The sequence below is a fragment of the Callospermophilus lateralis genome, chromosome 1, assembly GCF_048772815.1.
Source record: "Callospermophilus lateralis isolate mCalLat2 chromosome 1, mCalLat2.hap1, whole genome shotgun sequence".
NCBI lineage: Eukaryota > Metazoa > Chordata > Mammalia > Rodentia > Sciuridae > Callospermophilus > Callospermophilus lateralis.
This window is the reverse complement of record NC_135305.1, coordinates 76,543,064-76,569,503: the sequence shown is the minus strand read 5'-3', so window position 1 is coordinate 76,569,503 and position 26,440 is coordinate 76,543,064. Positions and strand designations below refer to the sequence as shown.

The 26,440-nt window shown below is 36.1% G+C and overlaps 1 protein-coding gene across 1 annotated transcript in view; it reads right to left on the bottom strand.

Moving 5' to 3' along the window:
- The window catches only part of Hdac9 (histone deacetylase 9), a 658,195-nt gene that overhangs the window by 205,845 nt on the left and 425,910 nt on the right, over window positions 1-26,440 (bottom strand). The window contains exons 15-16 of the mRNA XM_076863228.2: window positions 19,304-19,424; window positions 14,776-14,825 (exon numbers count right to left, since the gene is read on the bottom strand). Of these exons, the coding sequence (XP_076719343.1) occupies window positions 14,776-14,825; window positions 19,304-19,424 (171 nt within the window). The remainder of the gene's footprint in view (window positions 1-14,775; window positions 14,826-19,303; window positions 19,425-26,440) is intronic.

Genomic DNA, 26,440 nt, shown 5'->3' with positions numbered 1-26,440 from the left:
TAGTCCTAAATATAGTGTTCTAAGGTGCAACATTTCAATATTTAATATTGATAAAGAATTCACATTTTTAAAAAATCTTAGACTAGGCTAAAATAAACCTATCTGTGCTGAAGGCAGTTCCTGGCCTGCCAGTGTGTAACTTCTGCTATCCAAGGTGTTTTAAAATAATAATAATAATAAACATGTTTCTGTGGTGCTGAGGATCAAACCAAGGGTCTTGTGCAAACTAGGCAAGTGGTCTATCATTAAACTACAGCCCCAGACCCTGGAATGATTTATTCTTACACACAGTTTGAAAATTCTAGAGCAGGGAAGGCAAAACCATGTCTCCGAGGAACTAGCTGAGCTGACGCTTTGTGTGGTCACCATAAAAACTTAACCCAAGGAGACTTCTTCCAGTTGGGCACTTGGGGAGTCTAACCAGTCTAACTCTTAAGAAGGAGCATTCATGAAGGATTCCAGTCTCTGCCTAAGGATAAGAATAGAGAATGCTCTACTGAATCTAATGAAAAACGACTAGGGTTATTTTTTACTATGTCTCTTTTGTATCTCATTTTTAGTCATTTGTATTTATTGCATCCTCCAAAAGTATTGCTTTGTAATGTGACAGATGGGAAATAAAACATGAGTAAACAAAACCTTTCCCTTCGCACATAATTTGAGAAGCATTAATTTCACTGAGAAAGGATTTTACTTGCAAATTGTACAAAGAAAGAACTCAATCTGGGAAAAAGGGATACCAAGAAAGGTGAAGCCACAGTAAGACTGGAAAGGTGTTTTAGGCATTTTGATTTCTGAGTTAGCCTTACCAAGAGAAGTTGTACTAAGAAAGAATGGCTTCCAATAATTTACCTAGTAGAAATCTCTATCTGGAGCTTTCCACTATCCCTGGATTTGGAGAATTTGTCAGTTTCACTTTTACTTTTACCAGATGTGACAAGGAACCAATCTTTGGGCAAAGCCTCCTCTGATTCTAGGTGGTAGCACTGGCAAGGGGATCGTACCCACTTAGTACAATAGCACTTATCAATTGTGTTGGTTTGAGGGTTTGAGACCTTGAAAACCAGGACATCCACTTGCAAACTATTCAGACTTGGTTAAGTTTATTAATGGATTCAAATTCTGCCCCCTCCATGAAGATAATACCATCTTCCTCATAGGATTATTGTTAGCATTCAATTAGTCAATGCATGTGGAGTGCTTCACATAGTACAACTCAATGCCGAAATAGTAAGCTCTCAATAAACGTTAAATAAGGAGAAAAAAAAAAATCCCAGGGTTCTGGTTCTAACATTACTTTCTATTTAGCAGCACATCAAAGAACAAAAATCATCTGTGATAATGCTGGAAGCCAGAAACTACCTCCAATCAGACAGCTACATTTTTTAAAGCAACATATGGATCTAGTTCAACTGGAGTTTCCTGAATGAACGTGGGCCTTTGCAGACTCTGCCAAGCACATGCAGCAAAGCTCAATCACTGGCACTTGAAACAAAGCTAATGCTCTGAAAAGCCGCACATGATAGAGATTAAGCTACCTGTCCTCAAAGTGGATGTGAAGGTATTTAAAATGGAAAGGGAATGACTGAGAAGCAAAGGAATTTAGGCACAGTCTCCTTTGTATAATCTAAATGCAGCTTGTTGATTTCTTTAGGAAATATTCCCAGAGTTAAATATAATACCATTGTGTCCATTAACAAAACAGATTTCATATGCACTATACATGGTTAACGTGGTACATGATTCTTGCTAAGATGCCTTGAACATTTCACCCTGAAAGTTGGGAAATAAAACTCCTCACCCAATAGAAGCAGTTTAGAAAGCTCTTGCTGCTATGCTCTGCTGCTAGGGCCACAGGGCATTTTTGAATAATTGAGTTTAAGCTTAAATAATGATCAGATGCCCCTAGAAACCTACTGACAGACACCAGACTCAACAAAGAAACAGAGGTTTTTCATCACAGTATTGATTCAGCGCCATTGTAGGCATGTTGTATAAAAATTCACTGTAAAAGAAATTCTATTTTTGCATTGCATTAGGTAAAGTGTACTTTTTAAAGAATCATCTATTGTGGGTCAAATACTTCTGTATACAGCATCTTAATTTGGTAACATAGAAAGTAGTTCATATTTTTAAAAAATCACTGAAATCATTCTTACTTGCCTTAATGACTACAATTTTGCTTTTGTTCTTTTATTCTGACTAGCTTACTCTGTTTTAAGCCCCATACATTGTGTAAAGGGGCAACTGCAAACCAAATTTCTTATTTGTTGGTTTTGGGAACTGGTATTATTACCTTTTCCCACTTCAGAGGTATTTGAGCATCTCAGTATTTTTCTATCCTCAATTCTCTATTCTTAAGGCTAGAAGTGAAGTTTCCAATAGATATGTTGTTTCTGAACATGGAGATAGAGAACATGGGAAGAGTGAAGTTCAGAGGGAAAAAATATATCAAACTTCTTAGTAGATGCAGTGGAAAAGGTAATGAAGACTTATGCATTGTCCAAAGATAGCAAAAAGCAAATAACTTCAGTCAGCATTTAAAGAAAGACGTAGGCACTGAGATTGAGGCCCTGCCTAACAACTGGGCACCTTTAAGCATTTTAAAAAACATTACCCATAGCTTCCTCATATCATAGTGTAATAAGTGCATTATTAGATGCTTTCACAACAGAAGAAACCGAGTTTTCAAGAGGTTAAGGAACTTGACCAAAGTTAAATAGTTGATAAAGCAAAAAGCTGAAATTTCAACCAAATTTACCCCTGGACATTGATATTGTTATAGTTGTGAAGCCCTAAACACCAATGTGGTTCTATTTGGAGATAGTGCCTTTAAAGAAGTTATTAAACTTAAAGGAAACCTTAAGGGTAGAGCCTTAATACAAAATGACTGATGTCCTCATAAGAAGAAAAAAAGAAACCAGGAATGCAGATTTATTAAGAAGAGGCTCTCTGAGGACACAACAAGAAGACAGCCATCTGCAAACCAAGGGCAGAAGCCTTAGGAGAAACCAAATCTGCCAACACCAAGATCTTGGACATTTAGTCTCCAGAACTGTGAAAAAAATAAGTTTCCCTTTAAGCCACCCTGACCATGTTATTTTGTTATGGCAGTCCAAGATACACCACAAATATGGTGATCTTTAAGAAGGTTTTAAAATCCTTTAAAAAATTGTTTTATATTGTTTGTTCTATAGTACTCTTCATTTTTATTTTATTTTTATTTTTTGTAGTTGTAGATAGATACAATACCTCTATTTTATTTATTTATCTTTATGTGATGCTGAGGATCGAAACCAGAGCCTCACATGTGCTATGCAAGCATTCCACCACTGAGCCACAACCCCAGACCCTATACTAGTCTTCTTGATGATAAGCCATGACAGCTAGTGTAAGTGCCATAGGTATAGGGATATGGTATCTGTTTTTACACTGTACCTTCAGGGTTTGAAACATAATAGCAATGGATGTTTAATAAATTCTGTTAAGAGAATGAATTAGAGACAAAGAACACATTAATCTTATAGTCATACTTTTCCAGACAGTGTTTATAAATGTTGCTAAAATTTAAAATGCAATATAAAATCCCTCTCCTACTCAGGTCCTGCAATACATATAGGACTGTGAAGAGTCTTCTCTCCTCTTCAGACAGCCCCTTCCCTAGACTCCCAGCTCTCATTGCCCATATTTGATGCCTCCTTTGATGCATCATCTTGCAACATAGCTCTTAACTAAATCATCCACCAACACCTGCAGTGTGCCCCAATACCCTGGATCTCTATCACCATAGAGCATCTCCACCTCTTATAGAAACTCCCCTACCCAATAACTATTTGCTCAAAGAAAACAGATGACTTAAGACTTAATCAGTTAAAGTCTCTATGACAAACTAATGGGAGCCCACTAACTGATCTTCCGAAAGAAATTAATTTTAAAAAATCTGTTTTAAAATTAGATTATGTAAAATCTGATTATCAGAGAGGACACTAAATCACCTTCCATTTGTCACCTTACTTCACAGATATAGAAACTGAGGCTCATAGGCCTCATTGTCTTACAGGATCTGGCCCCTCAGTGTGGTCCACAGTGAGCTGCACTGACATCACCTGAGTGCTTATGAGGAATGCACACCCTCAGGCCCCATTCAGGCCTTTTGAACTGGTCTCTGCACATTAGAGCTGGAAAACCACTTCTGAAGCAGTGACAGTGTGAAGATTTGAATCCAGATTTTTTTTCACAAGTAAATCAAGGTTCTTTGCCCTGTGCATCATTACTGGGGTTTCTGAAAGCACTGTAACCCCCAGTGTATGGCACTCCCCATGGTGCCATGATTTGAATGATAAACCAGCTGTTGGGTAGGTAGGCCAGGTGAGACCGCAAGGTTGCAGAGCACCCCATTTACTTTCTGCAGAACTGGACCTAATCAAGGCTCCCCTGTTCCACTGCCTGGAGTAAATCAGTGTCCATTTCCACATACAGCTGCCATTGATAACCTATATCATCCCATTTGGTCCTCACCATCATTTAATAAGGGATACTTGCTTAGTTCTACTTCTTAGATGAAGAAACTGGAGCTCAAATAAGTGAAATAAAAATCAACACAGCCTTTGAATTACTGGTTTCTTAGATTCCAGTTGGGAAGAGGGACACATACCCTAAAATCATAAAATCACTCAGAGCATTTCTCCAGACACTTAGGTGTCAACACTTTAAAACCTCCTGAGAGCTCTCTAAAGTTTTGGGTGATTGTCATTTTCTCTTCTGTAGAATAATGCTGAGAGTCAAACTTCTGGACTGAGGACCTCTCATGTTCTTTATTGCAATCTTCTTCAATCATCTCTTCAGCCTATAATAATGGGTACCCGCTCTTCTCATGAGACACAACATGCCATCTCCTTAAATGTATATATTCATTTCATGTTAGTTGTTCTGCTGAAAACCTGAGACCCTTGAAATGGAGCTGGGATGGATTTATGATGACAATAGGTGGGTAAACCCACATGCTTTCTCTCTTTTGTTCAACACTGGGAGGAAGACATGAATGACAGCTCATTCCCTTGGGATCACTTATAGGTGATAATGCCCACACCTTAGCTTCTTTAGTCATGGTAAGATGAAAAAGAAACAGAGTAGCTACAGGGAAGACCTTCAGATTCCAAATAAAACCATGGGTATGATGAATGAAGACTGTGACTGATATTCCATATGGAAAGAAGGCGTGAACTATTCACACGGCAGCTGGAGGAGACAAGGGGCACATGGGGTGTGTTAATACTCTGCCACAAGCTGTCCCCAGTATGATCGACTGCTTTCTGGAAGCTCCATTGACCTTGCATGTGCAATTTCTACTCACTCTTCATCTTCAGAAAAATGTCCCTTTGCTATTTACTTGCCAGTAACAAGAAGAAGTAGTGAAATATGTTTATTCTGGCAAAAAAGCTACATCATGAGACTCTTAGGACATTGACATAAGATACTAGTGCACTCACAGATTTGACAAGTCATAATACAGATTCCTGTGGGCTACATGGCCAGTCAAGGAATTTGAGTTCCTATTCTTATTCAGTTTCAGTGAATCCAGTCCTAACAAGACTCAGTTAGAAATAGAGCCAAGTAATTCCATTTTAGTATTTTCCTATTGCTTCTTCATTTAATCTGATGTACATTCTGCATAAAGGGTACTTCATATTATTATTCACTAGACAGGGCATACTAGAGCCCTGTTTTTATAGGGAGAAGCTTAATAAAATTTAGTTTGACTCAGTAGGTGTATGAAATGAGATTTTAACTTATCTCACAGTGGTTTGGTCCAGAGCAGAGATGCTAGGCACAGATGTGTAATTTTTTTTTTTTTTTTTACCCCAAATTGATGATGTTTGAATGCTTAGATTTAACACTTCATAAGGAATTTCAATAAAAAGGAGAATGCTCTTGGCAAAAGAATTAAGTGTGCTTTCTTCTGGCTAGGGCTGTTCTCATTTAGGAAGGGAGTGTTGACACTCATGTGAGGTTGGAATTATTTGAGCTTTGAGTGCACAGTCTTGTGGTTAAGAGCTTGGAAATCAACCATCTCTACCCCCAGCACCTACTAATTGTGTGACTTGAACAAGTTGCCATTCTGAGCTTCAGTTGCCCTTTCTGCAGAAAAGTTAGCCTTAGTTATTTCTTTAGTAATAAGAACCTTGGGATTATTATGAAGATTAAAAGAGATTGAGGTAGGTTTTCACTGGAAATAGAGAATGGCTACTATTTTCTGTAAGACTTTGAATCAGTACAGTTTTTTTTTTTTTCTGAAACTAATAGAATATATTTCAAAGGATTCTCTAGGTCCTGCTTACTCCAGAGAATCTTACCTTTCCCATTACCTAATGAACAATGTCATCATCAAAACCAATATTCTGGATACCACTAGGGTCAACATTAAGGGTTATTATTTTATTTAGTTAGAGTACAGTCCTAAACAACTGAGACAAAATGTTTGTTGATATAGTCTCAATTATTATTTAGGATACTGAGAATTAGATATCAATAGTTGATAATAAAATATATTTCTCAAATCTAGACACCAAAATTTGCATTCCTTTCACTATATAGAAGAAACACAAAATGTGATGTATGAAGATTGAGAACTCATTATCTTTTGGTTAATGCACTAAACCTAATGGCATCAACAGTCAGTTATCCTGGATCTTGTAGCTCAGATATAAAGAATTCTTTATCTATATCTATGTCTGAGACAACTGAGGCCAAAACTTAGGCATGTCATTCAAAGAGACACTAAAATGCAGGTACAAAGGCACTGGGAAATGTCATATACATGTCAGGGCATTTTCATCGACTTGAAAATGGGCAGGTATTAGAGTAGTCTAATTTTAGATGCTGCACCATTTAAACAGGAATGTAGGTCCAAATACCATCCTGAAGGACTGGGAACCCAAAAGTGTTCAGTGCTGCTAAGATGTAGATCCACTCAGACAAGCATCTCCAAGCCCAGAGACTGCCACTGAATCCCAGATCTTTGAGTATAAAGATAAGTGTGCCCTTACCATGCCCCCTCCTCCAGACAGACATCCAAGGCCAGATTTTAAGAGAGATCTCAGGATCTCAGAATGAGCCTGTACATACAATTTTCCCCTTCACCACTCCTGCCACACCTCAATCCAGAGGTCAAAAGAAAGTCCAGGTTCTCTCTTCTGGAAAGAACAGCCCTACCTCCAGTTGTCCATGCCTTCATAGTAGAGAATGGGGATGGGGCACCAGAACTCTGAGCTGACTTGGCAGCCCTCTCCCCACTCCCTGAATTTTCCTGGTTCCTCACCACTCTCAGTACAAATCTCATTATTCTCTGTACTCCTCTTTAGTCAGTCACCACAAAAATCTAGGACTCCAAAGTCACTCACACCCATTGATTTTAATCTCAAAAATGCAATACTTCCCACTGACCTCAGTTCCATCCCCAGCCCTGCGAGACTCCACAGGCACTCCTTGCTTTCTTTTCTCCATAACATTCACCAACACACAAACACACATACAGGTTAAACTCATGCATATTATTTTAATCTTTCTCCCCCAATAGAGTATAAACTTCACCAGGATATTTACTATTTTAATTTTGTATTTTGAAAGAAACACAAAATATTGTTTTATATTAACAATGTTTTGGTCAAAATACTTCACAGACACAAATCCAACAGTGACATGTCAGTATATGTGTTGGGTATTGGCTTGTCACAGGGATATCTGAATCTGCAAATTTTCAGGGTAGAAAAATGACAAGGGGAAAATACAAGTACAGTTTTTCCATGTCAAAATGAAAAGCTGAGCTGAGCCTCAGTTTACCTGCATTTCAGGCTGTCACAGATTCCTTTTTTCTAGGTAGTGCCATATTCTTTGTCTTCTCCAAATTTTTATTTGACCTAATGTCTTACATTTTCTTGACAGTCAGAAGTAGCAATCAGTAGATGACTGCACATTTAAATTTAGACAAGTATCTTTTAATTTCTCTGAATTTTTATTGCAAAGAACCATAAAACTTCTAAGTTAGATAGAATCTTACAATTCATCAAATCTACTTACCTTCAGCTACCACAGAGTCTAAGGCTCAATTTCTCTTGGTCTCAATGTTTACAATCAAGGCATATATGAAACTGGGGATAATTCTCATGGGACAAAAATTATAGAAAAAGAAACTCTAGAAATGGATCTGTTTTCTTCCTCCCTGATATCCTGTTACTGACATTACTTTGGTTTACATAGTCTGTGTGTGTGTGTGTGTGTGTGTGTGTGTGTGTGTCTATAGGTGACGTGGTACCAAAAACACAAAAACCACATATGTAAAGCTTTGATGATGGTATTTTCCAGCCATCCTATTTTGTTGACAACCGAAGAACTTTCATTGCTTTTTGATATTCATGTTTATTTAAAAAAGAAAATGAAGTATTCTTATTCCAAAATGCATCCTCTTGCGCTTAGCTTCAATGTCAAAGCAACTGAAAGAATTTAATCACAGATGGGATGCTACAGCTAAGTGAATTAAGGAGGAAGTTAAGGTTTTCATTTCTAATTTTCCTCTTCCTGCAATGGACATCAGATGCTTAACGGTTCTACAAAATATCACATTTTGTAGTAAACACAGAGTAATATATACATGTTTATCTCTGCTCAGAGTGTTGTCTACATCCCTACCACTATTATTCAGTTTATATAATAGCATAATCTGTGCAATACTGGAAACTTCTTTTGTTTCCTAGAAGGAATTCCTTGGCTCCAATAATTCTTGGTGCTATATTTTCCAAATCTAGAGCAACATAATCTTTTTGTGGAATCCACAGAATGAAACAAAACTCTCAAAACAATTTCATTAAGGCAGCTTATCAATTTTACTTTTTCCAGGTGCCGTGGGGTGTTCCTGATAGTATCATTTACATCAAGTTTAAAGCTAATGAAAATCCAAATACAATTAGGAGGGGAGATGGGGAAAAGAGAGATTCCAAATCAGGGTGGATCCTCTTCTTGTGCTGGAAGGAAGAGGACTGTGATGCCTCTTTGATAGTGGCAGCAGAGGAAATGAAGCACTGATTGCAAGCCAGGTTTGAGCGGAACATTAATATGAAGGAAATCAACATCATCCTGATTACTTCATGTGAGAAACAGATGCCACCCCCTCCCCTTTCTGCTGATGTGACAAAAGGCATTGTGTCTACTCAGGGTAATTGGGTGGGAATAACACACAATGAAATCTAGTTATGATAAAAGAAAAAGGGTCCTGAGTCAACACGAAGACCTTAGGAACATCCAAAGTCTGGGCAAAAACCTTAAGTGGTGTACTTTACAGGGGGTGGGGGAGTAGGCAATTTCTCCACCAATTGGCAACAGTGTGGTACAACTATAAATAATATAGTCTATCATTCTGGCCTCAGCAGTTAATGCCTGTCTGCCTTACTTACTCATATCCAACCCTCCATGTGCTACACACATAGACTCAGTCATTATTAAGTGTTCTTGACACGAAGTATTCTTGAAGATTTAGTTTATGACTGATTGAGTGCCCCCAAGCCCCTCTTCATCCTTTTCTATTAGGATGGCCTTTCCTTTGTGCTCCAATAACATGACATTTGTCCAAATCAGCCCAATGGGTAGGCCCTGAGCATCTAAGAACAGCAGCCTTGACTCATTTGTCTTTGCATCCCTGCACCTTGCCTAATCATTGGTAATAAGTCCAGCCTTACTTTTTCCAGCCCTTAACTCCTCATCAGATGGCATAAATCATATTTTCTAAAATATTGGTATTGTTTTAAAGAAGACCTTCTGTGTTTGTCAATTTTCCATTGCTATGACCAAAATATCTGACAAATTTAATTTAAATGAGAAAATATTTATTTGGGGCCACACACAGTCTTAGAGGTTTCAGTCCATGGTTGGCCAGCTCTATTACTTTGGGCCTGACTTGAAGCAGATCATCATGGCAGAAGGGCATAATGAAGGGCATGGCAGCCAGGAAACAGAGAGAGGGGGTAGGCAGAGAGAAAGGGACCAGAGACAAGAAATGCCCTTCCAGTACATGTTTCCTGTGACTCACTTCCTCCAAAAAGGCACCACCTCCTAAAGTTTCTGCCACCTCTCAGCAATGTCATCAAATTATTAATTCAACAATGGATTGACCACTGATGAGGTCAGAGCCCTCATGATCCACTCACTTCCCAAATCCCTGCCTCTGAACATTGCTGCATTGGGGACCAGGCCTTCAATACATGAAACTTTAGGGGACCTTCCAGATCCAAACTGTAATACTATCCTAAATTACAGTAGTAAAATACATTTCAACAAATCTTTCTATCACATTGAATTTTACTATATGCCCATAGATTTTGTCTTAAGTCACTTTCTAGTATTAGAATTTAAAAAAAAAAAAAATCAGAGCAGTTCTTTAAATAGTTTTCCATGGAACTGTTTCCTGTTTCTAAACAACTTTTTTTTTTTTTTTTTTGATACCATGGGCTGAACCCAGGGCTGCTTAACCATGAGCCACATCTCCAGCCCTTTTTAAAAATATTTTATTGAGAGACAGGTTCTCACTGAGCTGATTAGTGCCAGGTTTGAACTCATAATCCTCCTGCCTCGCCCTCCCAAGCCACTGGGATTACAGTGTGTGCCATCACTCCTGGCTCTAAACAACTATTTTGAGTAATAGTTCTAAGTAACTCTTGGGGAGAATAAATGTGGAGGATCAATGTTGTATAATATATAGTTAAAAAAAACAATAAAAATGTATAGACATGGTTTAAAATAACAGAATTTTCTTCCGAATACATATGTATTTAAAATATTTTTGTGCATATATATACACATAGGTAAATTCATATATCAGAAGGAAAAGCTTACATATTAATTCTGACAGGGTGAAAGAAAATGTAAGATATTTCATCTGAATGTGCCTCCTCGACAGTAGGTATTGTGAGCATGTACCCGAGAGATCTCCAGAAAACCTCTGAGCAACTGCAAAGAGCCTTGAATCATACACCCCCAATAATCACTGGATCCTTTGCCCCATGTCCCCCTCCCCAAACACAAAAAAGACACCCTTAATCCATGAAAGAGTGTGAGATGTAGGTGTAATCAAATAGAATATGGGCAAAGTACAAATTTGTAACATGAAGCTGATTTTGTGTTCATAGACTCATCAAGCTGCTGCTATAAACGGTGCTTTGGTTTTTGGCCCAACGTTGACCGGTCAGGTAGGCCCAGATTCTGCCCAGGCTCTGCAACTCCTCAACCCTCCTAAAGAATTGTTTCACCTCTTCACAGCTCCTCCTCTTCCAATCAAGGGTCTGACACTGCCCATTGACCACATTCATTTTTCTGCCTTTTGGCACTGGGAGTTTGTCTGTTGCAGGATAAAAGTGGAATTCTCTGCTGTCTGCAGGGCTTTCCCCAGGGAACAGAGCATGAAACCCAAACTTATATAAAATCATATCCTGTTTGCAAACATCATATTCCCTTTGCATCGCACTAATCTGGTCCTGTAAACCCCAGCACAGCTTGAGAGCCCATTCCTCATCTAAACAAATGCCATAAGCCCCTTTATACTTTTACAACCATGTCAAAAAATAATATTGCCTGCCAATAGTGATGTGATTGGAGTTGCCTCCTCCGAGCCATAAAAGAAGCGCAGAGTCTGTTATCAATTTCTCTAAGTGTATCAGGGGAATTATGGGTCGATTCAGTTCCAAGTTATAAATGACAACTCAAAAGCCGCAGAAGCGTTTGAAGCTGGGAGCTGATGACGACATTATCATAAAAGCCTGCTCGTCCTTGCTTTTGTGGGTTTTTTTGTGGCCTATCAAGTGAAAAAGGGAGAATAAGGCTGAGAAATGACTTCAAGATTTCTTCACACAGCAGCAGGTCACATGGCCAGGAAAATGATCACTATTTTTAGTGATATACCCTGAGGAGTACGCACTAGCTTGGTCCTGAACTGGTTTTGTTTCCAAAGTTCCTTAGTTATCTATTTCCTTATACAATGACCAAGTCCTGGGTTTTGGTAAAATGTTCTTTTCAACTGGCATATATTCTTATAGATGAATCACATCATTAGAAATGAGTCATGCCATAGTAACTAAATAAAAATGAGATGCAAAAAGGAATTCTTGAAGATCTTGAGATTATTCATAAAATGCAATTCTGGACAGCATAATTTAAGGCACCTTAAATATCATTTTCCCACTGAGTTGTTTGACCAACACTCCAATACCACAAGCAATTGGGGGGAGGGAATTTAATAAGTAGAGGATTTTGATTTTATAATGTTCTAAGACATCTCCAAAACCAATGAACCCATCAGCATTCAGTAGCTATATGTCAAACCACTCTATAATGAAGTTATATATCCTAAATAATGTGACTTCACATTAATAGTTGGAAATCACTGAGCATTTTGGAGTTAAACCAATGGGTCTATTTTAGATTGTTTAAATGAGGAAAGTGTCTTAAACAAAAGGCAATTTCAGTAGTTTCCAAGATTTCCAGGTTACCCCCATGATGCTAAATCAGATCACTCCAAATTCATACTTGGTATTTTGCATAGTTAATGTGTCTAGGATTGTTCTTGAGGTGAAAATTTAGACTGGTTCAAATGCAAAGGACCCAGAGTTTCTCCTAGCACTTGTGTCAAAATCAAAGATCTGAGAAAACAAGATCTGAATAGATAAGATTATGACTTAGTTTCTAAAAACAAAAACACAAAAAGAATGAATCCAATTGGTTTGCTATCGCATCAGCAAGTGGGAGTTTATATGCACACTTGGGCTTCCCCCACCCTCCCAGTCATGCATAAATTCCCCAGAAGACATAGAGACTAATTCAATAAGCAAAATGCGCTTCTTCAGCCTTCTCCAGCCCTGAGACAGCCAACCTCATCCAGGCCTCCTGCCCCAGAAGTTACCATGGTACATGTTTAGAGCAGGTGAGTAGAGGTACTTTGTGTTCAAGGGATGGTGAGTCAGTGGCACATCCCAGGTCAGATTTGGGGGATGAGTCCTAGGGAGTTGTCCTAGGACTTCTGGGTCATGAATTCAATGTACTTGTAAAGGATTGGGGTTTGACACTCACCATTCTTTTAACGACTTTGATGTTCTCCCCATCACTGTTCCCATGAAGTCATCATTTACTTTGTTTAATTCTTTGCCTCATTTGCAGGTTAAAAAGCTCTTCTCTTAAAATAGTCACTTGGAGTGTGAAAAAATAAGCTCAAAAATCAATGAACCCCTTTGAAAAATCAGTTTATCCTTTGAATTTAAGAATGAGTTTGCAAGGTCCCACAGGAGATTTGCTAAAATGAGCAAGGATTAATGTGGAGTGGTGATAGTTCTGTGTCAAGGGTCAAAAAGCAAAAGTCACTGGTGAGCTGCCATTAGGAGCCATGCTACCTTAGCCACACCGAAATGCTGCTAGGCTGAAGGTGGGGTTGGGGCTGCGGCCCACTGTTAAAGACTTAAAATAAGATCTTTCAGAATGCTTTCACATGAACATACACAGCATTCCCATACTTTCAGCTTTTCACCCTTTTCTGTGGGACTTCAGGAGAATAACTTCTGAGCATTTAGTCTCTCATCTGCAAAATGGTATTAATAATAACGATCATTTGTTTTACTGGCTTCCTGAAATTCAGTTGTGCATTGATAAAGTATAAAATCCAAATGGATATTGGTTATAAATGCCAATATCCTTATTTTTGGTGGGGGGAGGGAGGGCAGAATCACAGGCAAAGGAACAGAGAGATATTCCTTATTAAGTCTGGCATCATTAAAATGATAGAATGAGGGCTGGGGTTGTAGTACAGTGGTGGAGTGCTTGCTTAGCATGTGTGAGGCACTGGGTTCAATCCTCAGCACCACCTAAAAATAATGGTCCATCAACAACTAAAAAAAATGTTTTAAAAAATAATAGAATGAATAAAAACTATGTGGGATTTTCCTATATAAAATTTAGTTATAACTAATGACTGTCTGAAATATGATCCATAAACAAATAAGTTTGTTCTCTCTTTTCAGTATCCAAGAAACCTCATTGATTTAAATACTTTAGTCCATAGAGGTCTGACCTAGAATTGTGTAGTCCTAACATAACTGAGCACTTAGTTCTATGTTACTGGTAAGGGTTAACTTTAAATAGATTGCAGGTTATAAAGTTTGTTCTAATCATCTACAAAAATGTAGACATTTTTCTTCCTATGTTGCTGGATTCAAACAAATTTGTCCTTGAAATGTGGTATAAATATCCTGGGTCAAAAGGCTTTGTTAATTATTGAAGACAAAAAAATGGCCTCAAGGGGTTCACAAACAAATGCCCCATAATGCAAAGCACTTTGTGAAGTTTATGCTATTTTCACCAGGAATATAATGTATGTGCATAGTTAGTGTGATTCCATTGAAAACTGAATTCCACTGCAAAACTGTGTTAAAACTTCTTGCATTAACTTTTCTCCAGCTATGTGAAAGTCCAGCAACACTGGCTTCATGAGTGTGTGGCCGTCACACAGGAACTTAAAGTTTGAAGGCCCTCAAATTCCGTTTAGTTCTGTTGCCACCATCTTGAAGTGCTTAATAAGTTTTTAACAAGTGGCTTTGCATTTGGCAATTAGCTCTGAAAATTATACCACTAATTCTGAAGTACAATATATGGAAAAAAAAAGTCTTAAAGGTAATTGGATAGATAAATCAAAGGAGATATTTTTTAAGTTTCTGTTATTTAAAAAGCAGTGGTTAAACTCATACTTACCCCAAGTCCACCACAAGGTAAGGAGGAAAAAAACTTTTGAGAGTCATCACCTATACGGTAAGAAAACATAAAAAAAATATACATTGTGAGTATTATTGTTTATGTGGATTAACATATAAATTGTGTCACATGGTATTTATCATTGTACTCATAAGAAAAATCAATGAAATTTTGGGCCAATTATTCAAAGAAGTTCATTTTAAGAATGCATTGTTCTGTTTATAAAAACTCAAAGCAAATGAATATTAATGCTATTATATATAAAGATCTATTACCCCACAGGAACAAACACAAGCCCATGAAATTTGGGATAAAAGATTTTTTAAATTGGTTTACTTATCCATATTTTATATTATAATTTTAAAATTATAATTTATTAAATAATAATTTATGAAAACTCACACAGCTATTGACTAACTGCATTCCTCCAAGATGATACTTGATTCACAAGTTTTATGAAACTATATACTGTCATTTTAAAAATATTTGAGACACTAAGATATCTTCTCAAGTACACACTTATTCATCATTTCTATTTCAGAAACAGTTAAGTATACAGGATCTACTTAAGATGTAGGTAAGGTCAAGTATACCCATAAGCCTTTCTAACATGAACAGGTTTTTAAACAAAACACTATAAAGAATAATTCCATTTGGGAAATTATAATATCAGTATCATTATAAAAAAGTCTCCTTTAAAAATATATGCCAAAATCTTTAATTATGATTCTTTTTTTGGAACTGGCATTTCATGGGACTTTAAGCAAGTATTTCATTTATCTACACTTTAATTTTCTGTACTTATCTACTTCATGAATAGACAGACAAACAGTAAGTGTTCCCAAATTTCTGGCACTAAAATCTGTCTATTCATTAACTAAAAAGAAAGAAAGAACATTTCTATCTCAGATCTTAGTCAAATGGTTGTAAAGTGACTTAGATGGGTCACTCAGAAGACCAGTGGTAGAAGCAGGTGACAAACTCTTTAATTCACCTACCCCTTTATTTGTCCTGATAATGATCAATTACATAAATAATTAAAATGGAAAACAGGTTTGGGGTATAATTTACATACCATGTTAGTAAAATTCTAATAGTAGATTGTACTGTCATAAAAGAAAGTTTATTTTAAAAACAATGAGTTGCATAAGTTTATTTTTCAAATGCAATTACTAACAGATGGAAAACAATAAAGAAAATTGTATGCACAGATGAGGACATGTAGTTATGTAAAGACATCTTTTTCTAAAAAAAAAAAAAAAAGATGAGGATACAGTTCAGTGGTGGAGTGCTTTCCTGTGTGCTAGGTTCAATCCTCAGTACTGCAAAAACAAAAGAAAACAAAACAAACAGAAAATGGCAAACACACACACACACACACACACACACACATATATATATACACCACACACATATATATATACATATAGATATATATCTGAACTCTTCATTTACAGTTAAAAGGGATAAAGATAATATTAAAACATAATAAAATAAATTTTTTAAAAATTACTAAACCCTAAGAGAATAGAGAAAATAAATGCTATGCCTCTTATGGAGAATATTATGTAGTAATATTTATATAACATAAAAGGCAAATAATTGATAATGTAAATTTAGCAGTGTGTAAAAAATCTAATTCACTGCATTGACTGAATTTATTTTTTTTAATAACATTATAGTACCTCATTAATGGACTAAAGTCTGGCTAGCTACAAGGTAGAAACTGGTAATAACAATGACAGGAATATTAATGTTAAGGAAAACCTTGGACCAGAAATGATTAGGGAGAATGTTTTCAAAGTGTCACCTTACAGAATCTTAAGCATTTAAAGAGATAAATTGTGCCTATTTTCAAATCTAATTATTTTATAATCTATAGATGTCTTTCAAGATACAAAGACTAATAGTTCTGGTCCTAGTGAACTTTCAGTTAAATCCTTCCTCCTAACCTAGAACATAACTTTCAAGAGCAGTATTATCAATTTAACACAGAAATGCCACCTCCCATCTGTGTTGGAGGGACTGGGCAAGATAGTTGTACAGTAGTGAAAGAAATGGATAAGGAGAGCAAATTACTTGATTATTAATTTCTATACATTTGTATATGACAGCTTCAACCTGGTCTTTTAGTTATAAATGAAAAAACAAACTATAAAAATCCAAATGTCACAAAGAACAAAAAAGTAATCTCTTAAGAGAAATAAATAATTCACTTTGAATAACAAAAGGAGAATATCAGATAAATTTCTGAATTCACCATAATAACTGAAATAGTTTGGATATGTCCAAGTTGAACTTCGCACTTGACCTCAGGCCTCACAGAAGGCACCATCCCTGTGTGTGTGGATTCAGGTAGTCTACATTGAAAGTGCTGCCCAGATCACTGAGAGGTGTCTCTCAAACTCCACAGGTATACAGAATGTTAGCCCCACTCACCAATTGTATGAATGCTATTTCCCATTAAATATTCAAACCCAATGAGAAAAAAGGCTAATTAATCTGTCCTAAAATTTTAAAAACTGAATCATCAAAACTAAGAGCTTGCATCATATACATACAATGAAAAGAAGCTTTGTCCAAGTTCCAAGTTGGAATTCATTTTTGAATCAACCAAATTTAAAGTAATAGAAAGTTTGAATATTTTGAAAAAGTTAGATTTGTTCAAAATTGTCAAATTCCTTTTCTAAAAACAGTGGTACTGTCGTATTTCATAAATAAAAGTTTGATGTTGTCAAAGAGTGAATTTCATTTCTTTTAACAAATATGTCTTCCTTCTTAAATTGTGGCATTTTGATATTAACAATTTGACCAATCATATTCCAGTCTAGTAAAGTCCAGGAGTACCTAGTCTTATGACTGAGTTGGTGGATACTTTAGGACCATAGTTTAAAAAAAAAAAAAAAAAGACAGAAAGAAAGAAAGAAAAACGTTTTCTATTTTCTTTTAACTAAATTAAACAGTAATCACATAGACACTTTCCTATGTTTAAATGCTTGAGTATTTTGACCAAATAAAACCGTGAAAATTAAAATGTATGGTTCACTTCATCTTTGTGCTTAGTTGGATAGGATTATTAATTCATGTTAAAATAAGAACATTTATCATACAGCAGCCAGAACAAAAAGAAATACTTTATGTAACGAATCTGCATGTAGAGAACTGGTTCCTTTGAAGGAATCAAGGGAAAAATGTTTGGAGCGTAGATGTTTAGATCAATTTATTTGTATTTGTATTAAAGCATAACTTTAATTTTACCATATAAATTGTTTTTCATCAAAGTTTGGCAATATTCTCTCTAAACAACACTGAGTGGTCTGTGTGTGCCCCTTTGTGTCCATTTCTCTTCCAGGTACTTCTGTTGCCTATCCTGACACACACACAAACACACACACATACACACACACACACACACACACACACACACACATGTGCAGACACTCCCCATGTACTTCGCCACACATCTTTAGGGATACTTGCTGTTCATCTTTAAAAGCAGTTTGCATGTGTTTTAAAGGGTAATTGTTAATTTCCCCTTATAATTGCTTTCCAAAATACTTACCTATTACTTGTCATATATTAGTTCCCAATCATTTAGGGCCAATTAACATAAATTATTTAAAATTATTAGTGAAATGAGTTATTGAAAGAGTTCAATAATTTGGAACTGACTCAACAAGTTTATTTGAAAGAAAGGGACAAGAAAAGGTTCTAAAATGGGTTTTAATTAAAACACTTAAAATATTATGCACATTATGTACTGTTATTATTCAATTATAAAGATAATTAATAAAATATAATTACTTCTACTAAAATAATGTTTTGTCAGTATTTTTCCAAAAATCTGTTGTTTATAGCATTCATATAAAGCTTACATAAAACTCTGCAACTTCAATTTTATTTTAAAATCTGATGATGAAATTTTGAAAAATCGTACATTGACAAAAATTATGTTTATTCATTTTCTATTTGTCATTTAATGTGTTATTTAATACCCACAGGGAAGGTGTGCACTAAAAAGCTTACGTTGCTATTTTAAATTCCATCTTACTATAAAATGTGGTATCTTAGGCACAATAATAGGACTTGTCTCTGATATTAAGTTGTACTATCATTTTGTGTGTTAAGGTCATGGGGAAAAAGCCTGAAAGACACAAAACAAATGGGAAAGGTAAAGATGAATTTGCACAAAAGTGTGAAAAGGTCTTATTGTCTTTTAGTTCAAAAACCCAAGTAAACAAATTTGGCAATGTATATATCCCTATATGCAAAACTACACTACACATCTGCTATCCAAAGAAAGGTTAATTTTAAAGTCAACATTATAGAACACACATTGTCTTTTGTAGTGCAGGATTTTCTTAATCTACTTTGAATTCTCTTGTACAGGACTCATTCCACAGAACAGTGCTGTTGGAAAAACTGACTTTTTGTCACACTGCTTGCCAAGTATTTTGGACTGACATTTGTACTGACTAATGATAGTTGTGGAATGTGCTGTTCTCAGTCAAATGGAGCCCATACAGACCTAGGAGTATCCTGGGGTCCAGCTTCTGTCCATCCAGGGGGCCGGTGCCATACAACAGTGAATGATGTTCAGAATGAACAAGTTGTATTTCCTCCAAGCTGGCTTTTCGACCTTGAATCCGCTGAAAGAAAATAGCAGAAACCTACAGTACCCCTCTGACAACATTTAGAAGAAAATGAGACTCCCAAGTCACATTTAAGATGATTAATAATGGGCTGAGTTTCATCAGGCAGGAATGTGAGACTGATCTGCTTGGTAAAATACTCTAATACTACTTGAAAAATGAGTATATGCAAGGTTGAGATGCGATGGATTGCTTATGCCCATGTAGGAAATTGACATAAAGCTTATTCTTCTCTGGCATAAAAAATAAATCTATAACAAAGAAATTAAAGGTTGTCTCTTTTGTAAAAAATATGAGCTTAAAAACAGCCAAGGGCTAATGTTTATCTGAAAAAACAAATTTATTACCATCTTATTTTATACTTACCTGAAGTTGTTGTTGAAATGAATTTTTCTTAAAGGACATGGGTAAATACCATGATAGTGTAATGTATTTTATGCTCATTACTTCATGTGCGTGCACCTTACCACAGCATTACTCTGTGTAATGCTGTTACAATGTTACTCAAAGCTTGTCCCATGGGACCCGCAACAGTTGAGGCTCTGCCTTGTCAATGGCCCATGATGAGATCAGTACAGAAATTCAGAGTAAATATTTAGAAACTTGTATGGCAAATTTATGTCTTTTGAATCTAATAAAATCTCATATGACTTCAATTTTTATTTCATTTTTGCACCATTTCACTTTTAGTGTGTTTTATTAAAGTTTTAGTATATGACAGATTGGAAATCAAACAGAAACAAAAACTGCTGTATAACCAGAGATAATTTGAGACATTCTAGACTCATTCTTTACACTCAGGCTAGGCAGAGACTTTTTGCCCCATCTAACAAAGAAAGGTCCTTTGACACAAACACAATTGTACCTTAAGTTAAACCTTATTAGCCAACAAACAAAGTGATCTTCGTGGTCCCATTTCTTACCACATCTGTGAGCCTGATAAACATCATGCTGGTGTATGAAATTAATTAACCTTCACTTTCGAAATGCCTATGCTTCCTAAAACTACATAAACAATATGAAGTTTTTCTTAAAACACTCACCATCACAAGACAGGTCAGGTAATACTTAAGTATAGAACTCAAGAGAAATTCAGAGAGTCTGTTCAGGAAGTGCTGACCTCCCATGTTCCTGACTGTGGAACCACCAGTTGACTTGGAAACATCCGGTGACAACCACACCTCTCTTGGGACCAGGACAACTCAGTGATCAGTCTCCCTTGTATAAGGTGATGGGGCTGCTGGCAGACTCTTCAGTGTTTATGTGTGGGTTACTAGGAGTCAGGCTGGGAAAATCTCTAGGTAATGACACTTCCTCAGGGTTTATTGGACAGGAGGCAGAGTTTGCTTGTCACTGAAAATAAATGATCAGGTCACAGTGAGGGAGGAATGGTGGGAACTACAGGGATAACAGAGGAGCATGATTTAAAGCAGAATCTCAAGATTGCCTTTATGTGCCAAACCAACAAATACCTGTGGAATTTTCTTTGCCATTACACTGAAGTTCCCTGTTCCCGACACTATCATTCAGCATTGTGTAACCCAATTTACATTTCTAGAAAAATGAAATATGCTTTTGAGAAATTATTTCCAGGTAGTTAAGAAAAGAATCCCAATACTGAAGACGAAGGCAAATTTAATGATGGCCTTCAGGTCCGCCTTGTTCTGACCAATAAACAATTGTATTGAACAGGGTAATTTGCTGGTGAACATGAAATATGCAAAGGCTTATGGAAGACGAGCAAAACCAAAGAAGTAGAATGACAGGTAAAGAGATAAAATGAGCAAGAGAAAAGCAAGAATCAATATTAAAGGGAAACATTTTAACTTCAAGATTTCAGCAGATGGAAAATCCCCCAAGATAAATGGTAGTAACTCCATGGTTTGAGTCATCTAAAATTGGAATGAACAGAGTGCTGAAAAACAGACTGTGACAATCAGTCCTAGTCTGGCATAATAATGAATACCATGAAATAACAGAGCTTCCAAGCTTTCACTTCTATGGGTCTATGAAATCCATAGCCACAGATATCATAAAAGCTGATACTGTGAGACATCAAAATCCTAAATAATGTCAATTCTAAAACTAAGAATTGGAGACATGTTTGACTACTGGAATATCATAAAACTTCATCATTTTTTTTCCCCTCTCTCCTTTTCTATTAAGATTTTTTTTTCAGTTCCCAGTTGAATTTTTTGGCTCTAATATTAAATATCACTATTATTATGTTTTCATATACTAGTCATATATATTATATACTGTACACTCAATGCCTGTCCCAAGTTCATTTCTTATTCTCCTACAATCTAAGTAGCATTCCCACTAAATGTTCAATCACACATTTGAACAACAATCTGCTAATAAGATTCACCATAGATGATGATAGCTCAAGTGCTAGCAAATCATGAGGATGCCTGCTGAATCTTTTACCACCCAGTGTAGTAGCAATCAACTGGCAGTATGGACACAGCATCTGGACAAGTTACCTAGCATTTACTTAAAGAGTTTTGCTTCTGATTTGTACTTTAGTCCTTACCTCACTATTAAAATGTAAAACTGCTCATATATTATCCCTTTGATTCTTTTTCCCGCTTCTCCTTCCATTTCCTTTGACTCTCTGAAAGTACTTTACACTGGCAGATTGTGTTATTATAATAAATAGTTCTTAGAAATTACTGCAATCAAAATAAGGATGTGATCATTCTTGACAATCACCTTCTGCTTCTCTAGCTGCTAGGGAACAAGCCCCATAAACACAGTGCCTATTTCCCCCCAAAGCAAGGAAAAACAATTCAGTCTGAAAACAACCTCTACCTATAGAAAGGATCTGGAGAAAGCACATTCTAGATTTGTATCTAGCAGAAACACTACTATGGGAACTTGGATGACTAAGCCAAGAATCCTGAAATAGCAAGCGCTTGCTTTAGTTCTTAACACACAGGATCTCCTGGAGTAGTTCCATTTTGCCTCCCTTTTATCAGATGCCTTAAATTTGTCACATTCAGTTCTCTTCTCCTATCGAGATCTCCAACAGTCCCATTTTTTAATTTAGAATTTCATTTGCTCAGGCTTAATATAGATATTCTCATTTTGTCTCTTCCCGAATGTTCTACTTCCTGTGTACCCTGTATCCCTCCATTTCTCTCTTAAGATGTTCTCTAGAGTCAAAGGTCAATAGCATAATGACTAACAAAATAGGATAAAGTGCTCTGATACTCTTAATTTAGGGAGATGCTGGTTTCCGTTCTCAGAGAAAAATCAGTCTGCAGGATGTCTATATGAAGTCATCTATGATGCTCTGACTTAAAAGGTTTTTGAGCATATTGGAACACTCGATGCATATAAGGGATGGAGTTAATCTGGAGAGTTCTCACATGAAATCCAAAGATAGGTCTTGAATACTTTAATAGGCCTAGGAACAGAAGCTTCCAGCAATTCTTTCAGCTTAAAGAAATGCTGTGATTTTAGGACTGCTTTCATTCTGACATTATTATTCTGCGACTTACACTCATTCCGGCTCTTTCCTGGGAGTAGAAAAGTAGCCAGGACTCAGCCTACTCTGTGCTTAGGAATATGATCATATTCAATGCAGACCCCCAAACAGCCTCTATTCAGATTGGAAGTTTGACTAAAGAAGTCATTTAAAATTACCATATCATTGAGTCTCACAATGCACTATGGTTCTTTCCTAAAGAAATAGTCTTTCTGAAATAAAGCCTGTTAATGCAAACTGATTATAGAAGGAATGTTCTGAACATGATCTACAAAGTCATACTGTGACAGGATAAAACGCAGCCTACCCACACCCACCCACACACAGAGCACACACACGGTATAGATTCATATTTTTTTCTGCCAAGGAGCAGAGAAAAAAGGAAACAGTTCTATTCCTTCCCTGCTTGTGTTCAAAGCCTGGAGTGAGGCCAGTGTCCTAATCAGTTCTCATTGGCCCTGGAGGAATCAGAACCTTTTGTAAAATATAATAAAGGGCATAAAATCATGATAAAATGCATGAAAAAGCAGTGCCTTTGGTTAGGGAACTAGAAATAATTTAGCAGAACAGATGGATTGCATTGGTTGGGTATTATTGAGGACATGAAAGGGCTCATTTTGTGGCAGTTCCAAACTAAGAGAAAATGTCCAACTTAAATCTGACAAGTCAAAGTACCTGCCTCCACTGGAGGAGACTCCATTTTCTTTAATCATTTTCAAAGTAGTGACATATTAGGCAAGAATGTCTACTGAAATACCTCATTTTCTGAAAATATTTCATCCATTGTCTCTAAGTAAAGGAATATTTTTATTTTTCCTCCAAAAATCTACAGTGCTGCCAATATTCAATTAAAAAACATAAATGAGTTATGTCAAAGTTAGATTCAGTTTTTGAATACCATATTTAATACTTAAGGAGTCAATTCGTGGTCCATTAATTATTCTTGATATTTTTTTTCTCTTAAAAGAAACACAAAAATGTGGTCTCATTGTTCATGTTCAAGCATATCTCCTGGAATTTTCAAATGATAACAATCAATTGTTTCTTTGAATATTTTATAAGTCGTTGTTTTTTTTTTTTTTCTAATAGCCACCCCCCAACACAGAGCTGAACAATCTTTCCTCATAGCCCTCATCATATAGTAACCTGTTATCAGAATTTTTTCTCATAAAGTGGAGTAAAAGGAGGGAGGCAGTAATAGAACAGGCAGGCAGTCTACCAGACTTCTCTCTTCTGTAGGGCACATGGAAGAAAAGTAGACTGCAAGCTGAGACCCAGAATTCTTATCCTGCTTCTTGAATGTTTTCCCTGTGCCTACAGCCAGCTGTGAAACATCTCTATAGGCCTTGGTTTCTTCATCTATAAGCATAAGGAAGTTTGCCTAAGTTTTTTCAAAGCTTCATTTTAGCCCTAACTGATAAGATTCTATGTGGCAAAATAACTTTATACTCGATAAAAATTCAAGAAAATATGCTTTACTTTGATTGATGAATTTGCCTGAGGCAAGCAAATACAATTACAGTGATCTATTATTGTGGTGGAGGCCAGAAAATAGGCCCATGAAGATTTTCAAAAGCAGTCCAACTCTTCCTTGAAGCCCATTTCTTAAAAGTTTAATCACAGTTGAAAAATGAGAGGATTTTTCAAAGCTTATACTACTATTTGACAACCTCAAAATAATAAACACTTTCCCCAATTTCTAAATTCTTTAGGGTACAGAATGTCTGGCTTTGTTTGTATGTTTTGTTTCCTGATGCTGGGGATTGAACCCAGGGCCTTGCACACACTAGGCAAGTGCTCTCACAGTGAAATACACTCCAAGCCTGTACTTCTGACTTAAAGCTACCTGTGTGTTTCAAGTAAATGCTTGAACTCTCTCATCTCCAAATATTTGATCCATCTGCCTATTTGTCTCTACCTGTTAAGTTTATGCAAGAAGTTGAGTTTGTGTTGCAGAGGTTCTCTTGAAACCAGCTGGTTAAGAGGTAGGATTGCAGCTTTAGATTCACTTTGTGTGGACACAGCCTAGGCACTGGATACTTAAAGCCACTGAGTGGATTCTAATGGATAGAATCCTGTGTCAAGAACCACATGTTGGAAGGGAGCAGACTGTGCTTCCTACTCATAAATTAATTCAAGATACTGTCACTATGGACCAATATTTGGGAATATGAAATATTTTTTGTTTTTAACATCAAGGAGTAAAAAAAAAAAATTCTTGTCTCCAAAATTAGCAAGTATCTTTACTTGTCTTAATTTTATTGATTCAGTCATTACTATTTATTTTTCAAATATTTCAGAGCACATAGCAATTTCTAAAGCACTTCAGAAAGCCAACAAATCTTATTCAACAATAAAGTTCTGGGGTGGTCATGAGCATATGCGTTATGTATGTTTTTTAAATTTATTTTCATCTATTTCAAATCATTATGTTCATCCGACAAAAATAAATTATGCCTTAGTTTCATTGCTCCATTTTCATAATTTTTAATAAAACCAAATCTTATACCTTGTAATTTTTAATTACAAATATTTTAATGATTTAGTCTAAAGCATTGCTTTTTCAAATATCACTCATGTATGCAACAAAATTTCTTAATAAATATTTATACTTGAATACTGCAATGTTCAAATGACTTTAAAATATCTAACATTTATTTTTATTAATAAGCCTTAAGCTGCTATCTAAAAATCCCAGTATTATTTTCCAAATGGATTCAGAAAGAAAATCTTTCATTGTTCCTTTTATTGATTGTATTCTACAAGCAGAATTTTTAAAACTTCCATGTTGTCTCAATTTTGATTATAAACTGTGCATTGACTTTTGATGTATGTATCTGCCTGGGTCCACCTTACTGTGATATATAAATATCTCTCAGAAAATGGCATAATGCACCCTGGTTTACTCATCATATCTAGATCTTTTGCACTACTTCCACCTCCCTACCCTGCAACTGCCCTATCCTTTAGAGACAATTCACAGGACTCCCTGTTTGACTTTCTTACTGCTTTGTGGTTAGATTCTAAGACACAAACATATTTAAAAAAAAAAATTACAAACTAAACAGAACAGTAAGCTGTTATGTGCTGCCATCTAGTTAGACTACTCTATAAAACAAATGTTTAATTGAATTTCCATTAACTTGCAGTATGCAGAGCTTCACAATCTTGATGTCAGAAAACCTGTACATTCCAAAAGTAACACATCTCCTTATTTGGATTTAAAAAGGGTATTTTAAGTCACTTGTGTGTGCTGGCAAGTGTGCTGAAGACCTTATCCTTGAGCTGCTGGACTTCTTAAGATTTTATACTAAAGTTTCTCTCCACTTTGCTCATTGGAACTGCTGAGAAATCCCAGAAGGGGCAACAGTAGCTTGGTTTCATGTCCCAGAATTGTTTTGTAATTACTTTGTGTTGGCACTTGAATAAAAGAGTTAAACATTTCAGCACAGTATGTTGCTTATGGCTTTTACTTATGAATTAAGCGAAACAAAGTTATTCAATATTAGTCACAAAGAGG